Raw genomic sequence first — 19092 nt, 5'->3', positions numbered from 1 at the left:
TGCGGACTATTGTCCATCACTCACAAATACCGCTAATTACAAGATAAATATTGATAAAATTCACCTGTACCAAAAAAATGTCTATACACAAGTGCGTGAAGCCATTTTTCTCTTCGGTTGTGGATTTTTTATTTGCGTAATAATATAATGGTATATATATAAACTTGTGTAAGGTAAGAAGTTTAATCTTAGATCAAGTGAACTGAAGCATATCATCTGAAAATGTTGATCAAATTAATACCGAAGCGCTCGAGTTAAATATCCTATTGGGAGGATCTTGCGTACCTGTTGGTTACAAGTTCATGCACGTGTAAAAAGTACGTGTCAACTTCGAGTTTGAGGTTTCAGTTTGGACACTGAATCTGTGACCAACAGTCTTTTAAAAGCTATGATGGCATCCTGACACGAACTCAAGGTCGACAAAAACCGTGGCGGATTCTTTATTCTGCGAAATCATGATATTGCAACGGAAAGCCAATCTCTTCGGGGGCTCAACTCCATTGTAGTATCTAGGGTATCTTGTGCATCGCTATGTTCAAAGGTTCTGTACGAGTAATTCCTATACAACTCAGACTGCTTTAAACCGGACTTTTTGGACAAGTGCTCCTAGCCTATTATGATATGAATTCTTAATTAATTGGATAAAAAATAATGTAACATTCATATCATCTCGTTTGCGGTTAATGAAAAAAACTTTGCGACGGGACATGAGTTATGTTATAAATATTCAAGACAGTACAGATATGGCCGCACATTGTCACATAAGCAATGGTACCACTTTCTCCACTTCTGTCAAAAACGGGTCACATCATGGTCGCCACACACAGTCCTCGGACTCCGGCCTCGGGATATGGGAAATCATCAACCCGTATTTTCTCCATCAATGGATGCCGTACTTTTTCTTTGGAGAAGTTGTGTTCATGTATTCGGTGGGTTGTTTCTTTGCATTGCCACGGTTGTACCCAGAGACGGTTCATATACACCAAGTCATCGGAACTTTTTTTCTCTATGAAATAGTTGTCAACTGGTGGTTCATACACAGAACAGATTCAAGTTTTAAGGTTTCGGAGTATCCTAAAGAAAAACTGGCGACTGGGCCTTATCCATTCAAGGTATGGCTTTATTATTTTCTTTATGTTTGATATATTTGATATTCGTTAAAATTTATTGAAAAAATAACCAGACGATAAAACAAAAATGTGTGAGGTCTGAAAATACATACAGCATTCCTGTACATGTTGTTTATTCTGGCAGATTATATAATTAATTCCATGCCTGCAGTGTTGTGTCATTAATCATCGTAATAAAGTACAATCTCTCTCTCTCTCTCTCTCTCTCTCTCTCTCTCTCTCTCTCTCTCTCTCTCTCTCTCTCTCTCTCTCTCTCTCTCTCTCTCTCTCTCTCTCTCTCTCTCTCTCTCCAATTGATGGTTGTAATAAAGCCGACTTGATTTTTTGAGAAAGTGATAAAATTCATTTTATCTCAGTGTTTTAAAAGGGGTGTCAGCAATACGTATATTAACTCTCACTACCAATATTTAATCGATTCCAATCAGAAAAAGAGGGGAAGACATGACTTGAAAATATATTTTTACATTAAAAATGAGCCTGCCAGAAAAAAACTCGGACTACCAATCTCCATATTGCCTCTACGTGCCTTTTTGAGGATTGTTCCAAACCTCTTCCTCAATCAACATTTTCCACAACAACAGTTATACCACACACACACCAATTCTCACAGTTATTGGCCATAATAGACAGTAGTGTTAAATATTTACCTACAAGTACTTCTTATACTTCTTACACCATTTGTTGATGATATGACAGAATATATATGTATGGATTGTAGCGGAAATAGTACATGAAACATAACATTAATTTTTTGGGGAATCTAATAAACTTCCTAAATACCTTTATAAAGGTAGGCATATTTACAGAATTACTCACCATTTGATGATTTTTACCATCTTCTTTATTTTTAAATATAAACCTCTTTTCAATAAAAATTCAGTAGATCAAAATCTTTGACCAAATAATTTGTACAGAACCATCTAAACTCTGTATTTAGATGGTAATCACTTAAAAATATATACAATGCTTTTGTTCAAGTTTAAAAATGTCAGACTTTTAGGACTGAGTCAGGGTTACGGTTAGCAATAAGCCGTAAGCTTATTATTCTTCTCTTTATCCTTTATCCTTTCATATAGCTTTAAATACTCTAGCAAAGTTTAAATTTTCTTTTAAAACAAAGAACGAAGAGATAACGATATTTTTTAATTTTCTGTCGCCCGGTATGTAAACCGATTTATAACTGAGAGCTTACATGCCAATTTACCTTTCAGTTAAGTAGTACAGCGTTTCTTTTAAGAAATTCATACTTTACTGAAATATGATTGCATATTATTTTCATTGTTAACTAAAAACGTTCAGTACTATCGACTTTCAATCAAACAATTATATTGGCTTGTCATCTAACGTAGACCATGCTGTCTTACATGGACAGCTAGGGTATTTTTGCCCCATTTTCATACTAAATCTCACTGTGTTCATATGCCAACTATCAAACCAAAATACGTTTCACTAATTTTGTCCGCGTTTAAAACAGCTCTCGCGCTTCATTTTGCATCGTTTATTTCACAAAGTTTATTCAAATACCTTTAAAAAATAATGTGCACTGCACAACTACTGCTGGTATCAAAGTCGGAAAATATACTATCTATAAGACTGATTGAGGTTTTACATATATTCCCCTAATTATATATTTCTATAATTATATAGACTAGCTATATTAATCTCAATATGTCTCGGGACAAGCCCTCTTCACCGGGCAAGTAAGACAAAATTATCATAACGATAGAACATTTTATTTATAAAGAGGCAGATTCGTTGAAATGTTTTCTTGAATTTCTCTTTGCAGGTGCCCGAAATCATTCAACAAAATAAACTAGTCCCCATCATCCAGGCCCACATCAACACGTCTCACTACCCCTACTGGCAGTGGTCCCCGTGTCTGTCCTGTAAATGGTGGCGCCCGCCCAGGTGCCACCACTGTAAACTCTGCGGCGGCTGCATCCTGAAGCGCGACCACCACTGTTTCTTTGCAAGGAACTGCATAGGACTGAAAAATCTGCGGTATTTCCTCGTGTTCCTGTTTTACACGTGCGTGGCGTGTGCGTTCACCGTTTTTCATGGTGTCAACTTCCTGTTACAGTTTTACTGGGCTGACATGTCCTATTTAGACCTTGTTCCGATGCTCTCTTTCCTAAGGTCCATTCTCGGATCGAACACAACCCTGGCTCAAGTAGGAGTAATGGTTATCATGGGATATGGGCTTCTTGCGTTATCGCTTTTAAGTTTCATGCATTTCATAGACGCCTGTTTTTCTCTTGTGGTTGGAAAAACCGGTTTTGAGTTGGAAAACAACATTGACGTGAAAGATCCGAGAAGTGTGACAAGGAAACTCCAGTCTGTGTTCGGACCTCATTGGCAGTATGCCTTTATACTACCCACCCCCTATTTTTTGAGTCCTGCCATAGAGGACCCATATAACTGGAGTTCTCTGATTCCGCCCAAAAAGAAAAACCCCGTGATACAATTGGTGGATCCATGATGGTTTGTTTTTGATGAAGATTTGCTCAATTCATTCTGTTTTTGTGATGAAAACTAATTGGATGCAATTTTGTTATTGTTAAGGTCCTGTATTAGGATATTATGGTATCATAGATGTAAGATGACAACGAAATTTACAGCATTACATAAAGCACACAGACAAATGTAGTGTATCTGTATGGATAGCAATAACGAGTTTCTTCATATTATGTAAACATTTAAACTTTGGTGATTCATGCGGGATATGAATGTAGCGACATTGAAGAAAAAATGCAAAACCGCGTTAGCCGGTTATGTAATTTTTCTGCAATTATCACTCTACCTTCATAACCTGCATGAATCATCAAAGAAAGCATTTTATCGTTTATATTTACATTTTTCCAGAAATTTTGAATTGATTGTAGGGAGTAAGTAAAAGTAAATAAATTATTGTTAATGTACATCAGTACTTTAGATAAAAGAAACAGCCAGGTCGTCTTATATGAGAATTCAAGTCCGACATAATCATGATAATTTCTTACAGTCCGTGATTTTGTTTGGTTGCTGAAGGTTTCTATCGATCGATAAACAGGTTAGAAAAGAATCGTATAGAATTCAGTCCTGTCAGTTCCTAAAAAGCTATGAACCGTAAAAAAGAGAGGTAAACATATTTAATGGATGTAAATATTACATTCTGATTTGGATGCAAAATTTGTCATTGTTAATCTCGTGTACATAAGATATTACGTTGTTCTACTAAAAAAAAATAAACAAAACTGACGAAAAAAGTAAACCATATTGACACATGTTGATAGCCCTTTCAAATTAAATCAACTGTAATTTTGATGCTTTTCAAGTGCACGTGAGAATGGGTTATAAGGAGTTGGAGATACATTGATCTGTGACGGACCACACTGTTTCGAGTTTTTATTGGTGTGATCAAATCTGGTTTGTCAAAATACGCTGTGATTCTTGTTATTTATTAATAATAAAATAATGAAATATTTGATTTTTTATTATAATCTTTTCAGTATAAATGTTTGCTTTTTTCGTTATATTCAGAAATAATGAAAGCACGAAATGAATCTCGTCCGACTGTACGATTACAAGCCATGGCGCTGGATCTTGGATGGCTATCGTTTTCCATAACTCTGAAACATAAACAAAACGATTGATAATTTGTGAAGAAAAAGATCTAGAGTTTGTTGCTTCAGAGTTAATATTTTTGAGAATAGATAATTTGAAAAAAAGGAATTCTTAATATGATTTTTTTTAGAAAGTTGTGAAAATAAAATCTGTTGTTAGAAAGAGGGAAAGGAGAGTCATTGTGTTTCAATCAAAAGTGTGTATTCCTTTGTCACATCATAAAGTATCTACATAATGACTATAATTATGTCAAATAAAGTGTGGACATTAAAGCTAAATAATATACATTGAATTCTGGAACACCCGCTTAACCATAAACGGAAAGAAAAAATAGAACTTGATTCGACAAGATGTCGCAAATGCTCCTTACTTGACATCTAAACACGAGAATATGACTCTGCAATGTCCAATTAACATAATTAATAAACAATAATAAACTCATATTTGAAAAAAAATGGAAAACGTTTTTTTTCTCAAACGAATTTTCATGAAATGATGAAAGCATTAAATTACTCCATGATTATATATATATATATATATATATATATATATATATATATATATATATATATATATATATATATATATATATATATATATATATATATATATATATATATATATATTCCTATCAATTTGATGACAGCTTGATTTGTCGATTTCTTATATTACATGGTCAATCCATAGAGTTCCGTCAACTCCGTAAAGTCAAAAATTAAATTCAGTTTTGCAAAATAATCAAACAGACTGCTAGATTAGATGAAACACACCAGCAATAGATAATTATGCTCGTATAGCATTGCTTCTTTTCTGATATCTTACACTTGTTTTCGTACGCATTGCAATCATTCTTTTACATTTTTCAGCCTGAAAAAGGCAATCAGTCTCTAAAAAACACTTACCCAATTTTGACTGAATAATTTTTTATGAATATCCGATCATACATGCGGTGCTTTACGGTCGAATAAAGATGACAACATTTTTACAAAATTTCCCTTATGCAAGTCACAAAATCATTAGATCAAGTTTGTCTTGGTAATTTTTGCAATTCTAAACTGCAGTGGTGTGTCACTGTTATAACGAATACAGAATTCAGGACCTTTCCACAATTCAAAGACATGGGTTTGTCGTAGTAAAATCCCAAACATAATTCCTCCTGCAAACTATGTTACCAGTCCAGTAAAAAAAAAAATAAGATATAGACTTTACCTGAAGTGTTTGTCAGCTTCCTCGGCAGTACCTGCAGCAAGCGCGCTGGAAATAGTCAATGCTACATATCGCTTCCCTATCTCGACCTATCAGAGCACAGTCAGACAGGGTATTTATACACCATCCTCTTTTGGAAAAATATTCCAAAACTCCTCGTGGGCTATCCTCAAACGAACTTTTCTTTATAACTAGATAAATAATAATATTATGAAATATTTATCAATACATAGCATGTTTTATCAAAACACATATTTTTTAAAAATACATCATACGACTTGAAAAAAAAATTACTTACAATATGCATCTGAAAATGTAAGTAAAACCATACAAAGCCCCAAAAGTATACACAACGATTTGAGCATGATGTCGACAGAACTTTACAATTAACGGACCCGAAACAAGAGACTGGATTGCCATGGTCGTCACCAATTTATATAGCCAAGGCATCAATGACTTACGTAAATATGTAAGCCCCAAGGAGACAGCGAGGAATGGACAGGGCAGTCGAGTGGCCCACTCGATGATTATTGTTCCTATTTGCAATTGATGATCTTTTGTTGTTAATCGATTGGTCAGCACGAGAGGTGAGGGAGATGCCCTGATATCACTTTACCCCTGGGAGATGAAGTAAATTGTTACACGGAAAGTAAGTTTTCTACCAATTTGTGTTAATCACTAGTACACTAGAGGATGGGTCAATTTGCATGGCGTATTAGTCGAAAATTTGTCGTTGCAAGACCCAGACGCGGTAATAAACAAAAATGATGAAGAATTCGTGTGCAAAACTTTTGTACTATTGTTTTCATTGGTGCCTTTAAATAATTTAAAGTGAAGAAACCCGAGGAATGGCCGAGGATTAATCATGTCCATACCTTAGGGTGTTTGATGACAATCGACAATGAACAAGTCAACTCATTAATGTCGTTCATATGACCAGTATTAGTAAAATATTCAATATTTGATACGAAAATTATAGGAGACGATTTCGAGATAAAGACTCCGTTTATCCCCAAGACCACAGTAAAGCCATTTTTCATCTATCAAAATGGGAAGGGGTAGGTGGTATTGTACGTATTTTAAATATAAATCCGAATTTCGCGGATACATATATATAATACGTCGCAAAATATCGCTGATAATATTTTATAGGCAGGTTATTTTACACATATCATTTTTGTTAGTTTAAACAATTTTTATTAAAAAAACCCAATAAGGATGGAGAAACAGGCATGGTTTTTATATACCCTTTCCATGAATAAGCAGCTCAAAGATACAGTTACACTGTTAACAAATAAGACTAAATACACTTTATTTTTGTTCTAAATAAATCCTGAAGCATGTACTAGATAATCTGAAGATTGATAAAAATCACAGACTTCGACAGCTAATTAAAGGTGCGTAAGCTAAATCTATTCTTCAACCCAAATAAAAATTGTTGCATACATGTAATAAGAAAAGAGCCAATATTCATTAATACATGTAGTTCTTTTAAAGATCAAAAACATTCAATGACATTATTTCATCCCAAAGACGTTTTGTCACGTGATATGAAAGCTTTTGGTGCTTAGACAGGAATGGTATTTTCTCGTCTCCATCTGGTAACTCTCGACAGATTATGTAACTGAAACCGGCGACCAACTCATAAGGGATCTAAACTTTGTTTATTCTCTTAATGAAGATGATGATCATCATAATGATCATGAAACCAAAAAACCCAATATGGTAAGCATTAAGCAGTAATGTCTTTTTTAGAACTGATTCAACTAGTATTCATAACAAAGAGTAAAGACATACACACAACAGGGTTTTTTTAATGTGTAAACTTTACAAACAATGATTTAACGCGACCGTTTGAACATCATTCAATAAATGATACAGGCACTCGGCATCCTTCCTGTTTTGTCGGATACTATACAAAAACTCATTTCCGCACAGTAATTCTTCTTGCAAAAGTCTTTTGCCACTTATTGTATAAACATGGCTGACTGTTACATTGAAAAAATCCTACTCGAAAGCTTACAGGTGACCAATGGGACAAGTTTCGCGGAGTTCAAGTCAGAAGTGATTAAGCAGAATGCTGTTCCCATCTCGGTTCTTGGCCTCATATTCTTGTCGGGACTACCTGCTAACGCGGTAATGCTTCACGTTTTTCGAACTGCCTTCAAGAAATCAGCATACAAACTCTTTTCGATCTGGTTGGCTTGTCTTGGATTGGTCATTGTTATCATAGCAGTGCCCATTACATTTTGGCTTTTTCTGTGGGAAATGAACAATCCCTCTGAGATTCAATGTAAGGTTGGGGTTTTCTTTTCCTCGTTTTTGATTGCGTCTTGCCACGTTATACTTTTCATTATAGCCATTGAAAGATACAGAAAAGTATTCTATTCCTTCCATTGGCAAGTTCGAGAGAAGGAAATCAACTTTTACAATGTAATGGCGTTGCTTGTTGCTGCTTTGGTTATTGCGCCTCATGCTATTTTTGTTGGCCAACGCGATGTTCCATTGGGATTAAAAAATATCAACGCAACGGTTTGCTTAATAGCAGAGACCCATAGACACTCTCCTTGGCCCGCAACATATTACATGATACTAAACTTGATTTCGTTTCTAGTCACCGTTTCCATTATCCTCATGTACGGAAGGATCATCTACACAATTCGACATTACAAGAAAAAAGCGCAACGAAACGAGATTTTTCCGGAGTATGATAGAAACGACCCGCCGTGTTTCTCAAGCACCACCCGGATATTGGAAACGAGGCGCTCGACCTTAACGCTTTTTGCGTCAACGCTGAGTTTTATTCTGACGACATTTCCGTTCTCCATTACTGCAATGCTGCTCTTGTCAAACAAGGAACTGCTCTGCTTTATTGATAAGAAAATCAGCATCGTGGTCAGAACCCTGGCTTGTACGCTCCTGCTGAACAGCGTCATCAATCCCTGTATCTATCTGTTTGCAGACGTTCATTACAGAAGCGAGGTCAAGCAGTTGTGGTACAGAATCAAATCTGCGAACCCTCGCAGAAGGTTATAAGACATTTGTTGCAATACATATATGAGAATTTTTGTCTTTTTTAAATAGAGAATGTAATTTGTAACGCTTTGAATTAAAAAAAAATATACCCGAAACGTTGTATCAGTGCTTAAACTAACAGTAAATGTGTAATGGAAGGTGGACATCCCGGTTATTATTTTACTTATTTGTCAAGGGGAAACTCGGAAACATGTACCGGGTATGTGGAAAAAATCTTGTATATAAGTATATGTATATCTGTAAAGCTGTTACTCTTTCATATATCCTGCTACCAACAAAATCAAAACTAAATCTACTAGTAGGCATTTGAGAGCAATTTGTTATATAATGAGTATGAACACATAGAAAGACTCAAACCGCCATCAAAAAAAGTGTCAAAAATTGATCAGTGCATTATAGTAACTAACAATTATACTGGCACTGTACCAGTTATCGGCTAAAATTTAACGTTTTCTTGTCGTATTTCCTTATTTCTTGATATTTTTGGATAAAACTTGCCATACTTAAAATAATGAACTCCTTATTTATCAATCTGTTAGTTTATATCATTTTTCAGAACCCAGAACATCTTGTTTTGTGTTTTTTAGCAAGCCCCAAAATTGCCGAGTTTTTACGATTTACTGTACCAGTTATCGGCTTCGTGATAATAACATAGAATCAAAGTACTGAAAGTACTGTTAGACGGTGGCGCTGTTTGAAAGTGGCATATTACATGTATGTAAATTATTGTTGTCGAAAATCCACAGCCATCGTCTCATACTAGCACAACTTGTCGTGAGTTACTTACATGGATAATTCTGTGGATTCAATCGTAGTTGTGTTCACAATCCACACTTTACAAATGTTGTGTCTCTTTATCGTCATCTTTTGGGGAAAATCCATAGCTTTATCACAGTAGCCTTTGTAGTATAGAAGTTTGTATCTATATGTTTGTATCTATATGTTTGTATCTATATCAGTTGATATTAAAACTCCGTTTTCGGTAATACATGTACTACACAAATGTATTTTGATTGCCCCAGAATGACTCATTAAATATGTGGGTTGCCACCACATACTGAATGAATAAATCAAATCCAAAGCGATTTCATCACAGTACGCCAAACTATTTCATTGTATAAAGAAGAGGAATTTTGTTTTTTTTCCCTTTTGACTTTTGGGTCTTTGACTTTTGAAAAGTGTGGATTGGACTTTTGTGCTTTAAAGATATTGTAGATTTCTCAAAGTAACGAGAACAAATAAAGCTTTAGTATGATAAAATACTTATCAGGTTTTTACTAACTATTGCATCATCACACTTGCTTGTGGACTATCACACTTGCTTTTGTCCTCATAGTCAGTTATACATTTAGGTGTACAGAAAACGGAATGGTTTGCAAGAACCTGTTTGATAAAACTGGTATTGCTTTTGGAATGCACGTCATCATGAAACAGAAGAGTCAATCAATATTTTATCTTCGACTGTAGTGGATTATTTCCATTTGCTCACAACGAAAGTGAATAAAAATTTGAGAAAAAAATATCATACAATATTCAGTCGCGGCAGTTTCATTAATCAACGTTTTAAAGTACATTTGTCTACCGTAATTGTATTTAGCTATAGATTTATTCAAATCATTTGAATGAATTTGGGAAAGTCACATGTATATTTTATCGCTTCTCAGTACAAATTAACACGCATAATTTACTTGCAACATTAAACTTTTCTAGTAAACTTACAAGAAATATAGATTAATTATTCAAAATTAGTTTTTAAAAACACCAAACAAACAAAATCCAAGTTAAACGCATGTTTTTCTGACCGTACAGCTGTGTATATAAATTTCATTTTATTCTTTGCATGTATTATAGTCTATACAATAGATCTACGCTCCGCAAATCCCGGCAATATTTCCGGAAAGCTATAGTTCTGTAGCTCAGCAGAATACTACAGTCATCTATGAAGCACATTTTTTACCTTCATGTTTAATTATTTATCGCAAGTATAGCATGGATGTATACTCTACGGCCGATGCAGATTTCGTTGAGTGATGACACTTATTTTGATTGCGAGTCGCAACAAACTGGCGCATTTATATAGGCCCGCCTATTTGTAAATGGAAACAAATGTCGAAGAAAGCTCATAATAGAGTTGTACTCGCAAGTTAAAAATTATTTGAGAACAAAAGGGGTGATATTTACGTACATGTGTAAATAATGTTATCTGTTTGCGAAAAAATCCCCCAAAACCAAAGAAAAGGTTCTCTAATAGCAGAGACGGGTGCATATGGATTAAAGTCACAGATTGTACTTCGCTCATCAAATTGCGTTATTTCAGTTTAGTGTGAAAAATTCGTCAGAAACTGTTAATTGAACAAAAATATTATATCTTACATTACCGTTCACAAAGTACCATAAATGTATATGGAATATTGCATGAGTTTAACCGATTGTTTTTTCTCACAAAAAAGCTAGCGTTTGCTGCAAATTAGAGATACACAAGCTGATACGCCGTGAAATCCACAAGACGTTTTATAGCATGTCTTTAATCCCTTATTTGCTTACAAAAATCTGAACTGAAAATCTTTAAAACATCGTAAAATGTTGTTTGTTTATACATGTACATGTAAAATGGCGACTTGATTTGCACGTGAATTTTCGATTAGCGTGTTTGAGAGAAAGTCAGCAGCAAGTAAAGCGTCGACATCAGTAGTAAATATTGTCTGATGAATATTGAGGTGCCTGTAATAATATTAATGTTCCTACAGACTGAGTGGGTTACAAAATAAGGTAAATCATAGGATAGTCCAAAATTAAACACATTTGTATCATAAATTTCAAGTTTTTTGTTTGTTAAAAAAACACATGAACACTTGTAGAAGAAAGTGTGCCATTGATCGGTTGAAGTTCAATAAAATGTAACTTATCTAATATTCATTATCAGTATCTGTTGTGAATTCTTTAGAATAAGCTACTAAAAAATAAATTTTCTTCCTCAACTAAAATTAATGCGTTGAAAATGAATGAATTTATCGATGAAGCATACTTGCTGAAATATGAAATGGCAAACCTTTTTAAATTGTGTGTGTTTCTGACAATTGTTTACATCATAAAAAAAAACAAGAAGCGATTATTGTGAGATCTCTTAGCCAATTATCGCAGTGATATAGTTTATGCAGTCCTGATACAGAGTTTAACGTCACAACTGGCAGTTGGTGCATAAATTATCGATACCGCGTAAGCAGACAGGGTAACAGCTCATTTAAAATAAAACACAATTTCATAAATTATTTAAATATATGTACAAAATGATTAGCAGCTATAATGCTTAAAATATCTGACAAGATTAAAATTAGTTATCATACTGAAATCGACACATAGATAAAACATTGCGTGTAACACTGCATACCTAACAGAGTTATCGTTCGTTATCCGTTAGGGTCCCCGTGAGAAATACTCTTCCGGTCAGGACCGTAGCAATAGACCGTGGCTATTTATAGCCACCGTCTAAAAATCACAATGTTGATTTTATACTCTGCTAAATGAAATTTGTATTATGCCCCTTGTGAGGTCAGACTAAAGTAGTCGGGGTTTTGATACATTATAAACAAAACTCGTAAAATTATTCGTGTATTATCATACGGTGTTTCACCAAATCGTAGACTATTCAATACATTATTGTGCAATCAGGCATTCAACTGCGCTACGAATTTCTCAGAAATTAATGAATTCCTTTTGTTTATACATGTTATATGTATTGATATTATATGTCAAATCAAAGAAGGGATATAATTCCGAATCATAAAAGGGTAATATTCTATTTTTAACTTATTACGTCAGTTCCCCCACGGCTGAAAGTGCAAAGTTGTAAAATCAGCAATGATCGTTTAAGCTCATGTATAAAACATATTCAAGAAAGTTTTGAAGCAAAGTTACTTTTCTTTATTCGAAAAAGACGACTGAATTAAAAAATCTTGGATTGTTCCGTGCTATAAACCCGAACTCTCAGTTTAGCCGAAAACTGGTCTTGGCCGATAACTGGTACAGTACCAGTATACATGGATTGCGATCGTTCGCAACTTTTAGCTGCAATGACAAGTTGACAACATTTACAACAAACTAACACAAAGCAGTAACAAACCTTATTTGGTACCAGAAATAACAACAGATTCAAATCAGAAAACTGTTTTCTTAATCATAAATAGACTTTTATTTACCCAAACAATATACTTATAATAGATAAATTATCATAAGTATACGTACCCATGTAGATTTTGTTTTATATTAAACAAATTCTGTTTATGTATTGTTGATATCAAGTTCCATGCAAGTAATATAAATGTCTCCTCCTCCTCCTCCTCCTCCTCTGCTTGATGGAGAGAGTGAATTCACCTAACTTGTACGCGCAAACTTGCGCTGGTTTGGTTTTGTATCGGTTTACATAGTATTTTTTCCTTTAAAGAGCTTATAATGAGTCCAACAACGATATAAAAAGAAAGATAATCTACTAAATAAAGATATGTGGTATGCATTGATTAACCTTGACCTTTTGTGTGTTTTTATTTCTTATCATACTCGGTATCACTGACAGATTTTTTATTCAATTTTTGCAAAAATAATCATCGTGCAAAGTTTTGTGTATTATCGTCCTATATATAGATTTGTTAAATTATCCTTTAAAATTTTCGCCCCAAGAGGTGCTTAAGGATAGGAACCCCCATCCACCACATAACCCAACCCAATTTAGAACCCTCGTTATTGACTCTCGTTGATAACAATGTTGATACAATCAAATGCACAATATACGTGTGTTTCTTTTTATAGAAGAGAAAATGGAGCACGAACCATTTTTAACCCCGACCCACACCCCTCCAAAACATCCTGTAAATCATGAACATGTTGGGGATTTATATACCTTTTTTTCATTTTTCCGTTGTTTCCAAATTGAGATGTTGTGTAGAAATTTTTATCAAGAGGGGAGTCAAAGTCTCAAAGATACGAAGGGAGGTCACTTGATTTTGAACAAAAGTTATGGTGGTATAAACTGTAGGAGAGTTACATCGCTTGACTTGTTGTTAATCAAGTCCACCCCCCCCCCCCCCCCCTCCCCGTCCCTAACCCCACCTCCTGTAAAATAAATTATATTACACATGTAGGGAAATAAGTTTCAGCTCCATATGGCGTAATACAGAAATGCATAAACCTGTTTGTTCGAGTTGTTTATGAAAATTGAAAGTGGTGTTTTGACCTCAAAGTGCATTTACAGTATGTCTGCTCTAGTTCATTTCTGACAAATAACCTCACGAGGTAAAGAGAACGTGGCGATCAATGAGCCTAAACAAGCAGATCTGCATACCACCTGAATTACGCTTTTTAACAAAAAAAAAATAACGAATAGTTTTTAGGTTTTTGGATTTTTTGGTTTTGTCTATTTGTTTCTTTTTTTTTTATACAGAAATAGTTGTAATGGTTTGGGTGACAGGCGGTCTGAAGGGGTGCTAATTTGACGTAACCTTCGAGGTCTCTTTGACACTAACCGTCAGGATCGGCCCGGTCACCCTCGGTCAAAGTTCACATCAAGGATGCTGTCAAAACTTTAGCAAAATGTCATCTGTTTCTAAATCTACAAAACATGCTATCAACAGCCTTTTCACGCTGTGCTGAATGCATTTAAAACGCAGCCTGAGAACGTTTGCAATAGTGCACATATTGTCGATTATTTTTGGGTATTTCATGATGACTCAAAGTCATCGATCGAAAGGTTTTTTAAAAGTTTTATCAACTCATCTTGTATGAATATGTGTTCCAAGTATTAAAGAATGTAAGGAAAACCAGTTCCAATGACAAACCATCAAAGCAACTTTTCTGCAAAATAACAAACCTTTTAACAGCAATGTAAACATTGATCAAACTATCTATGATTTTTTAAGGTCTTCCGTTTCCAACGGAAGACCTTATAGTTTTCGTACGATTTCTTCTTCTTATTATTTTTTTCCACAAATTTTGTGCACGCGATTTCTCGAAAACTATTCGACCGATTTCAATCATTTTTTCACAAAAGATGGGACTTGATGTAAACTTTATACATTTTTGAGATTTTTTCTGTCGTCACTTCCGGTACCGATTTATCGGCCATTTTGCACATTTTCACGACCTATTTTGTGCAGAGCTGATCTCAGAAACTATCAGAGATATGACTATGAAATTTTCAGGATAGGTAGTCTATAGTTTGAAGTTGTGCACTATTATGTTGTTTTACGCCAGTGGCGCCATTTCTTGGAGCTCGCCTGGGCTCGAAAATTGAGTACGAATTTTCATTCAAAATTTTCATACGTTTTCATCTGTATCTTTTTATCAGTTGGTAGTTTCTTAAGACATATATAACAAAAGTAGTAGATAATTAAACGTTCTTTCCAATAAAATCAAGAAAAAGGGGCTGGTCCCTTAAATTAGGGGCCAAGACACTCGTAAACTCTATTACAAATAACTTAAAAACGATCAAAATTTTGTAATGCAAGATAGAAGCAAAGTTGTTGATTGTAGCAATATTTATCAGGTAAAATCATTTTTACACCCATTTATGATGTAATTAGGGATTTTAAGGGACCAAAGTACTTAAACTTTGATGCAATATATCTTGAGAAGGAGACATATTTTGTTAGGCAATGTAGAAAAGAAAATGTTTGCATTGATGATTCTAATCGATTCCACTAATCAAAACTCTGTCTGTCTGTCCCCATAAAGGATCTAGAGGGCTGGCCCCTAAAATATTCAATCATTTGTATCTCAAAAATGAACAACAATTTTAGATGGGTGTAAGAACAAAAAATGTTAGTATTCGTGAGACCTTTCGATTGAACTCAAGAAAAAGGGACTGGCCCCTTAAATGAGGGGCCAAGACACTCGTAAACTGTATTACAGATAACTTGAAAACAATCAAGATTTCAAATATCTTTGGTACCTAGCTTTTTTACAAAATTGATACCAGCGAGATTTTAGTCACTGTAAGTGATTGAGACACAAACTTTTATAAATGATAGACAATCGATTGAAGATATATTTAACGGGTTTTCTTTTGTCAACCGTCACTTCCGGTACTCACCAGAGTTCAAACAATTTATTTTTTTCACAAGTTTAACTGATTATCTTTGGTGTTTCATCTTCCATGATTAACAGTGGTGTACACTAAACAAATGTATAAAAAAAACCTAGCTTTTATTTTCATAAACCTCTTTTGTTCGTCCGTTTTCGGTCTCGAGACAAAAAACCTAGATTCACCAAGATCGCAGATTTGGCAGAGAATATAGATATTTCATCGTATCATATGAAAACAAAATCGGGCGGAAGACCTAATCGTTACTCGTAACGAGATCTAGTTTCTCTCTCCATTTTTGGTGTTAAATTGTATTATACATGTATATTTCTTGCCAATATTGGTTATAGTCCTCTTATAAAGGTATGTTCTTTAGAAAAATGACAAAATTTACAACCCCAATCGCAAATACTATAATATCGTCTGGTCCTTTTTTTTTTGATAGGTGCCCCAGTTAAATAACAAGGCCTGCGGCAGTGATTAAAGGTAACAGCACTGTCCGGACTTGCACAGCAACATATTAAGAACCAAAACATGCAATAAGCACCGACTCACCCTTGAATAAAAAAAAAACCCAAACAATTGCCATTTTGGGTCTAGACACTTTGATCTTCAGACCATGTTAAAAGCGTATTAAAAATTAAATCCTGCATTTGTATTTAAATTGCAAGCACAATATCAAAATGCATACCTTTAAAGTTGGCTTCGATGTTCATCACTTTTAATATTTGTAAATACATGTTTAATTATTTGTACGTTTCAAAACTTAATATAAACGTGTGTCTGCTTCTGGCACGTGAATGAATCTTTCAAGTGTCAACAGAACAAATACTCTTGACTGAATTGTAAATATTAAAGTCTAAGGATGGGGTGAGCTAAATACAAATGGACTGACATTGATGTGCAGGCTTATGGAGATCATATCTACCGTTACAGTTTTCTGCTTTACTACTTGTGAACGGTCCATGGACATATTGATTTTCATTTCACTCTTGTTTATGTAATTAGCATTCATGTCATTAAAACTTTGGATTTATAATTTATTCACAGGTCACTAGAATCCAAATATTAATATTTAATTTCACATAAAGTACAGCCAGAACCCCCCCCCCCCCCCCCCGCAAAAAAAAAAATTAATTAAAAGATTTCAACTTGATCTGTTTTGCCCTATATCTTGCTTTTTTAGGACAAACAGGTCTTGTTAAAGCAATTTTGATTCTGAACATTGTTTTTGTGTCCACAACAACTTTATCGTAATATAACATATGTATGAATCACAAGTTGTACAAGTACACGTATGTACAGTATATGTACAGTAAACCTCGATTATAATGAAGTCACTAAGTTTTACTTAAATCGTAATCCGCATTAACCCTAAGACAAATTTGTTTAAATATATACAATAGTATTAGAATTGGTAATATACAGTTTATAAATGAATCTATAATGACTTTGATACAAGCTTGTTGAAAAAGCTTTCTCAAAAAACAGTATTAGAACGGAACCTTAATGAATATTCTTTAACACTTCGACACAATTAAATTAGTATGGAAGTAGATATTTTCGAGTTTTCGTTATATCAGAGTTCTTTAAGAATAACATTACAATGGGTTTCTAAAAATGTTGCCAGGGACCCCCCCCCCCGAAAAACCCCAAAACAAACAAACAAAAAACACACACATTTGTAACATTTACAAAGTTATGAACCCCGTTCGTACGAAACGAGTTTTGTTATACGTATGAAAACGTGTTGGCCAAATGCATTTACTATACATAGACTTATACGTATTATTATTTTAACATAACGTTTAAATCTGGTATGCTTTGATTAAACGAGTAGGATTCTGTTCAAACAATATACCTAGTGAAATTCATTAAAAAAAAAGGTCGTTCAATATAAATCAGTATGAGGTTTAACCTTTCCCTTAGGCGGTGCATCGTTGAATGGTAATTAAGGCACGTACCACTGCACATGTCGATGTCACTGGTGGCTGATCATATGAAGCCTGAACAAAACAAATACTCTGTTGTCGTATTCCAGGTTGAAAAACATTGTCGGTAGGTTGTAAATAGGGAAACCATATTATACATGTACTAAATTATTTACACATGCATTTTATTCGTGCTTTCGATGTTTACTTGTCGAGAATAAGCATTCAGTCGTCTAGATAGTTAATCAGTAGATGTATAACCCTGTCATGTCATTAATTAAAGTCAGAAGTACTGGATGACGGAATAATAAGATATTTGACTGTTATAAGACCAAATGGATGACTACCTGACTATATGATCGGTTAACGTGTAAGATCTAGTCGGTGACAACCTGACTATATAATCGATTGATGTATAAGACCTACAAGATGACTACCTGACTATATGATCGATTGACGTGTAAGACCTACTGGTCGACTACCTGATCATATCATCGATTGATGTATAAAACCTACAAGATGACTACCTGAATCTATGATCGGCTGATAAATAGGACCTACTTAATGTATACCTTACTTTATGATTGGTTGATATATATAAGCTCTACTGGATGACAACTTTATTTTCGATTGATGTATAAGACCAACTAGATGACTACCTGACTATATCATAAATTGATGTATAGAACCTGCTGAATGACTACCTGACTCTGGGATCGACTGAAGTATACAACGAACTGGATGACTACCTGACTATATGATCGATTGATGTATAGGACCTACTTAATATATCCTTACTATATGATCGATTGATGTATAAAACGTACTGGATGACTTCCTGACTATATAATCGATTGATGTTAGTCCTACCGGATGACTGCCTGATCCATTGGCATAAGACCTACTGGATGACTACCTGACTACATGATCGATCGATGTATAAGACTACTGAATATATCCTGACTATATAATCGATTGATGTATAAGACCTACTGGATGAATACCTGACTATATGATCGATTGATGTATAAAACGTACTGGATGACTTCCTGACTATATAATCGATTGATGTTAGTCCTACCGGATGACTGCCTGATCCATTGGCATAAGACCT

The 19092-nt window shown here is 34.4% G+C and overlaps 1 protein-coding gene and 1 long non-coding RNA gene across 2 annotated transcripts; one reads left to right on the top strand and one right to left on the bottom strand.

The window, feature by feature from the left end:
- The first annotated feature begins 185 nt into the window (after positions 1–185).
- Positions 186–4593, top strand: LOC128172817 (palmitoyltransferase ZDHHC20-A-like). Its single transcript, XM_052838562.1, has 2 exons — positions 186–1112; positions 2917–4593. Exons 1-2 carry the CDS (start codon positions 684–686, stop codon positions 3607–3609), a joined length of 1122 nt encoding a protein of 373 aa, XP_052694522.1. The 5' UTR covers positions 186–683; the 3' UTR covers positions 3610–4593.
- On the bottom strand, positions 4585–6382 carry LOC128172864 (uncharacterized). The gene is made up of 3 exons (XR_008242375.1): positions 6238–6382; positions 5943–6130; positions 4585–4738 (listed from the first exon to the last, which is right to left on the bottom strand). It is a non-coding gene; the product is annotated as an uncharacterized LOC128172864 (long non-coding RNA).
- Between the last annotated feature and the right edge of the window lie 12710 nt (positions 6383–19092).

This window comes from Crassostrea angulata, chromosome 1 (assembly GCF_025612915.1).
Source record: "Crassostrea angulata isolate pt1a10 chromosome 1, ASM2561291v2, whole genome shotgun sequence".
NCBI lineage: Eukaryota > Metazoa > Mollusca > Bivalvia > Ostreida > Ostreidae > Magallana > Magallana angulata.
This window is presented reverse-complemented; position numbering and strand designations above follow the sequence as displayed.